Here is a 6,417-nt window from a genome sequence, read left to right on the forward strand (position 1 = left end):
ATTATTTCAGTTATTATTTTAATAATATTATTATATTCTATATCATAATTATATAATATATTATATAATAATAGTTTTTTTGTATTATATTAAATATAATAATAAATATATATTATATTGTAATTATATATATATATTATAATATAATATAATAATAATTTTTAACTATCCATAGTAATTCAACATCATAATTTACCAAATACTATTACACTGATTTTAGAACCAGCATAACTATTATAATTATAGTTTATCAAACACTTAATTATTTTTTGTAACAGCTGCTTTTTCTTTGACACAGCTAAAAGTAATTTTTTTAAAATCTACAGCACTACCAAATTAAGCCAATGTCTTTTTCAATTTACTTCTTCACATGTGATATTGGTTCTTTATTCTGTTCTTTGTTTTTTGTTTTTTGTTTTTTGTTTTTGTTTTTGTTTTTGTTTTTGTTTTTTTGCTTTATCTTTTTTCAACGTTTTTAAGCTATTCATAACTAAATTCTAAGAGAAATACTAGCATTAGTCTTTTTATCACTCTTTACATGTATTATTTAACACGTGAACTCTATTAACATGATATATTATTATATAAACAAAAAATGACGTATCAAACAGTAAATGCAAAGAATGACAGAAAGAATAACACTGGCATTTTTTAAATCTTAAAACTTTATCATTTCTCTACATCATTCTTAACGCAACTAACCGCTAAAAAATCTTCAGGTCACGTAATTATGTATCAATGAAAAGGCAAGGATTTTCCAAAAGTTGAACAAATAATTTTTTTTTTGGCGGGAAAATTGAACAATTAATTTGAAAGCTAAAAGTTGCAAATTGATAAGTAAAGATTTTAAGATGATGATTGAATAATCTAAGGCCTCGTTCACTTCGCAGATTCGAGTTTTCAATTCGAGCTGAGATATGACATTTTTTAAGAGTTTTTTACTGTAACAGAAAAAGTTAGATGTGACATTTTCTGAAAATTTTTTACTGTAGAAACTTAAAATTGAAAACTCAAATCGGTGAAATGAACGAGGCCTAAATTTTATGAGAGCAATTTGATACACATTCATCAGCGGCGGTGGAGACGGGAGGTAGATAGAAATTAATGAAGTTGTTGGACGGTTAACATCACTTGGAACTTTATTTGATACAAGAAAAACGGGTTCCAAGTGATGTTTACATCAGTCCGAACTTGATAGCATAATGAATGTATTTATATTTTTTTCATGCCTACGCATATAATAACTAGATTTTCATCAATATAATTGTGAAATTTTATCAATAAGAACATGCCGGATTATCGTCCAATAATCAATTGGGTTACCGGCTAAAATATGTGAAAAAAAAAAAGAAAACATCCAATAATCAGTTGGGTTACCGGCTAAAATACGTGAAAAAAAAAGAAAACAAAGAAAAAAAGAGAAAAAAAAGGAGAGGGAGACCAAAACCTCTGTAATCAGAAAAGAAAAGGAATAGTAAAATTTTCCTTAAGTGGATGTAGTTCTTTCGTTAAAGAGAATAGTAAAATTTTTTCCCAATATAGCTCTTTCATGGTGATACACTCCCGGTATTGCTCTTATTTGCATTTTTGTTCACACATATTAGAAGCACCCCTCTGATCTACACAACCAGTTGCACTTTTCTTATTTTTAGCACGTATTTTATTCGATAACCCAACTGACTACTAAGCGATTATCCGACATATTCTTGTCATAAAATTTCACTGTCAACAATTATGAATCAATTTCTTATGTATTAGGCAGATCTTAAAAGAATGCTCTGCTAAAAAAAAAAAAGTCCAAGTGTAAGCAAAAGAACGACAAATTTTTCAGCATTTTATATAGAGGAAAAAAAAGGGAACGTGGAGATCTAGCAAATGTGTAAGATAATCAAATTTGGACAAATGAAAAAAAAAAAATAATGCACATAACAAAAAACAAATCTATGAACACATTGTCTAATATCACATTGCAAAGATACCAACAATACATGACCTTATCTTACGTCCACTTTCACAGCAACAAAATTGTACCTTCCATAACATACATAATCACCACTGATACTACTTTCATTCCTCATCTCAACAAAGAGAAACGACACAAACTCAGATATATACATACGAAAATTATTATATATAAATAAGAAGAGAAAAGACAACAAACGACATCAAAATCAGCGTCGGCAGCGAGTGATTCTGGAGCAACCTCTGGTGGGTGAACTGGGCCTCTGGCTTTGAAGAAATTGTGGGTGTAGTTAGATCTGCCGGAGCGAGGCAGGCAAGGGATTTTGTTCGCCGACAGAGCTCCGTACGATATGTAGTACCTCGTCGTACCTCTCCAGAACAGAGATCTCCGGTCGACGAAGTCGCCGTCGGCGAGCTCGTCGTAGAGCAACATTGTCGTCGGCCACTCCATGGCGTCGCTCATCAGCTTCAAGCTCGTGTCGTCGAGCTGAGTTAAAGAGGAACTTCCCAAGGTGACGAAGATTGTTAGGAAGAAACAGAAACAGAAAAGCTTGAGAGAAGAAGACGCCATTGGAAACGTCTAGAGAGGGAAACAAGAGGAAATGAGTAGTGAGAGTTTTGAGGTTTTGGTGTCTAAATCTATGGCAGATTTTGGGGGGGAAAGAGATCAGGAGAGGGAGAGAGGAGACAGTGGACAGGGATCACACGGAGGAGTGAATTGACGCGAGCCTCGATTATCGCGTTACCACTCTTTGGGCACTTTTCTGCCAGGCTGAGTACAGAGTTGAGTACAGGGTTCAATCTCTGTACTCGTCTTTTGAAATACGTGTGGTTTAGAAGCATCTCAGCCGTCCATCTCTCCGCCGGATCTTTAAGGAAACACTTTCTGAGAAAATCCTTCCCTTCCTCGGAAAAATCCGATGGAATTGCGGGCTCTTCTTCTCCGCCGATTCTGATCAACAACGGCCAAACACTCGCCCCCGCCTTGTGGTCCCACACCGGCTTCCCGGTCGCCATCTCCGCCACCGCGCATCCGAGAGCCCAAACGTCGCACGGCGATTCGTAAACGTTGTCGTTTACCGACTCCGGCGACATGTACAGAGGAGTTCCTCTTATCTCACACTCGTTGACTTTCGTCGCCATCTCTTTCGCGAGCCCGAAATCGGCGACCTTGGCGGCTCCGTTTTGGAAAACAAGGATGTTCTGAAGCTTAATATCGCAGTGGACGAATCCTTTCGAGTGAATGAATGAAAGCCCTTTTAGTATCGATTTCGTGTGGCGGCGAATTTCCAATTCCGACAAACGACCGCCCTGGCTCTTGACTCTGTCTGCCAAGCTTCCTCCCGAGGCGTACTCCATTAAAAGATTGTGGAACTCCTCGCCTTTTTCGACGCTCTGTTCTTCGCCGAAATATCGAATGATTTGGGGGCAAAGTCCAATCGTATCGAGCACTCGCTTCTCGTTCTTCAACGAAGATGAACAACAAGCTTCCGAGGATTTGACGGCCATTAGTGGAGGGAATTGAGAAGATGATTTTGTGGGTGTTGCTTTGCTGATTTTGGCGAAGCTTCCATGGCCGATTTGTTCTCCGCGAACCCACTCCATGAGTATTGAGAGAAAGAAGAAAGTTTGTTTTGCTTGGTTTGCTAGGTTCGAGGAAAAGCAGAGCGGCCCTGTGTCAAAAATATCTTTTATCTTTTAAGTTATTGGCACAAATAGTCCTTCATTTATTTAGTAGGTGACAATTTGATCTCTAATTTTTTTTCTTGACAAATTAATCCTCATCCTTTTAAAATAGGTGTAATTTTAATTTAATTGTCAAGATCTGTCTAAAAATTAACGGAAAAATACACTTTATCTATCATGTGACCATCTTTTTCACTAAAATGATTGACATGTCCACAAAGAAAATAAATTCACACCCACCATCATCTCTGCCAAACCACCACCACCATTACGGCCACCGTTACCAAAACCACAACAACCAGCATTAACCCAACATCGACCGTCCACCCTCTCCACCACTATCTTTTTCCGAGCACCACTATAACTCTTCTCGTCACCACCATCATTAGTCACCTATACTCATCAACACATGAATCTAACAAAGCTAACTAAAACAATTAACAAACTCATATCTACACTCACCAAACAAGCCCAATTTTAGAATTGAGGTCGACGCCCCTTGATTTCAAAGCCGAACAGCCCACAATTGATGCCTTTCTTGAAGAGATTCATCAATCTTTCAATCGAATCAACGACAACATCCAAAATTTTGACAAACTCGGATCAATCTCGCCTAACGAACTACCAAAATTGAGCCCACATCACGAACATCGACGAGCAGGGTCGATGAGGAGAAAGTCGACGCGAAGAAGATAACCCACGCAACAACGACGATGTTTGCACCAGCCATGGCAGCCATCGTAACCCATCCTTATCTACTAAATTGCTACTGGAAGTATCTTTATCGTTGTTTGTGTCTGAAGCCATGCAGCACCAAAATATGCTTAGCAACGATGGTGCTCGACGAGGAGAAGAAGCTCAAACTCATGACAGCGGCGATGGCACTCACATCTGTTTAGCGCTGTTTTCCCTCCATTCACGTGCTCAGCGCCGTTTGTCAGAGAATGGTGCATCATCCCAAAGTGAGAGCCCTCACCGGCGGCCCCGAGCTTCACCAGCCATCCCCATCTTCTCCGATACCATTGTCGACATCGTCTTTAGCCCCAATACGACCAAGGATGTGTTTTTACACATATACTCTAACTTAATGGGTCACGTGAACGCTCATGTGTCTTCTCTCGTTAATTTTTAAACGGATCTTAATGAAAAGAACCAAATTATACCTATTTTAAAAAATTATATATTGATTTGTCATAAAAAAAAAAAACTAAATTATCACTTACTAAATAGGTTAAACACCATTTGTGTGAATAATTTTTCTTTTTTTTTAATTCTCAATTAATAAACTTATTTCTTTGATTTTTATTAATTTTAAAATTATTAATATTCTTTTATATATATTTTTTGAATATAATGGTGTGAAAATTATGTGGCTATTTGTTTTTATTTTTAAAAATATTTTTCACGTTTTCCGAGGACAAACAATTAAAACGAATAGAAAAAATGTGTTTGGTGCAACAGTTTATCAAAATTAAAAATAAAAACGCATTCTTTTCCCATTTGCATCTTTTGATTCAACCCTCTCATGAGCCTCCGCCAGCGACCATCCCCACCGTCACGTCCGAGTCCGGCAGAGGCGGGAGACCCGGAGTCGATGCCGTATAAAATAATCCCGGTGTACAACCTGCTCGCGAACCACCCGTCGTTGCGGTACCCAGAGATTCGAGCCGCGGTGGTGGCTCTACGAGCCGTCGGGAACCTCTGTCGGCCGCTGTTCGCACAATGGCTCCCTCACATGGACCTCCTCGATTGGCTCGCCCTATTCTTTGGCTTCCAAAATGATAGCGTTCAGAACCAGAGGGAGCACCTCATCCTCCACCTCGCCAATGCCCAGATGCGCCTCACACCGCCGCCAGACAACATCAATACACTCGATGCCGACGTCCTCTGCCGCTTCCGCAAGAAGCTGTTGAAGAACTACACCGATTGGTACTACTATTTAGAGAAGAAGTCTAACACATTTGGTTAGAGAATTCAAACCATGTTATTCGAACCATTTTTTATTTACGTGAATTTTTTGTGAGAAAAAATACTGTAACGAACCATGAATCATTATTCGAATCAGGAAACGAATCCCTCTATCAAACATCCTCTTAGATCTCCAACGCGGCTGAAAATCTGAGAATATCTTTTTGCATATGATTGGGTGGCTTCTTGGCTTCACCTTCTCCTATAAACGTCTTCAGAACTATCTAATTATTTAATTAATCACCAAAATCAACACCACACTAATCGTTTATAAAGGCCGCCACTACTACTACTGGTTGCACCTGCACCTGTACTTGTGGGGCCAAGCCGCCGTGGATGGTGGTGGTAGTGGAGAGAGATAGAATTAGTCTTTGTGAGGGAAGGAAAAGGGGAAGGAGATGGAGATAGAGAATTAATGAGATGAAGATGGTGCGGAGATTTTGACAATACTTGACCTGCTGCTGCTAAAAAACCATTGGCATTTTTTTTTTGGTTTACCAGATGCAAAAAGCAAAGATCAGTCTCAAAATCGAGAGATTCTCAGATTTTCAGCTAAATACCCCCAAAGAATCGGAGGGTGGTGACTTTTCTTCGGGTAACATTAGTTTTTGTTCTCCGATTTATTATTTAAAATATTATTACGTATTTTTAAAATTTAAACTATCAAACATAATTTTAAAACACATTTATTTTATTGATTTGAGTTTAAAATTTAAGTTGAGATGTGATTTTATATGAAAATTTTTTTATTATAATAATAAAATTAAATGTGACTGTTTATAAAAATTTTTTACTCTAATA

At 37.7% G+C, this 6,417-nt stretch overlaps 1 protein-coding gene and 1 pseudogene across 1 annotated transcript; both read right to left on the reverse strand.

The window, feature by feature from the left end:
* Positions 1-1,941: 1,941 nt before the first annotated feature.
* Positions 1,942-2,533, reverse strand: LOC21394328 (annotated as a pseudogene).
* A 44-nt stretch (positions 2,534-2,577) lies between these two features.
* LOC21394329 (mitogen-activated protein kinase kinase kinase 17) lies at positions 2,578-3,605 on the reverse strand. Its single transcript, XM_024163828.1, has one exon. It carries the CDS (start codon positions 3,565-3,567, stop codon positions 2,602-2,604), a length of 966 nt encoding a protein of 321 aa, XP_024019596.1. The 5' UTR covers positions 3,568-3,605; the 3' UTR covers positions 2,578-2,601.
* Positions 3,606-6,417: the final 2,812 nt, after the last annotated feature.

This window comes from Morus notabilis, unplaced genomic scaffold (genome assembly GCF_000414095.1).
Source record: "Morus notabilis unplaced genomic scaffold, ASM41409v2 Scaffold803, whole genome shotgun sequence".
Lineage (NCBI taxonomy): Eukaryota > Viridiplantae > Streptophyta > Magnoliopsida > Rosales > Moraceae > Morus > Morus notabilis.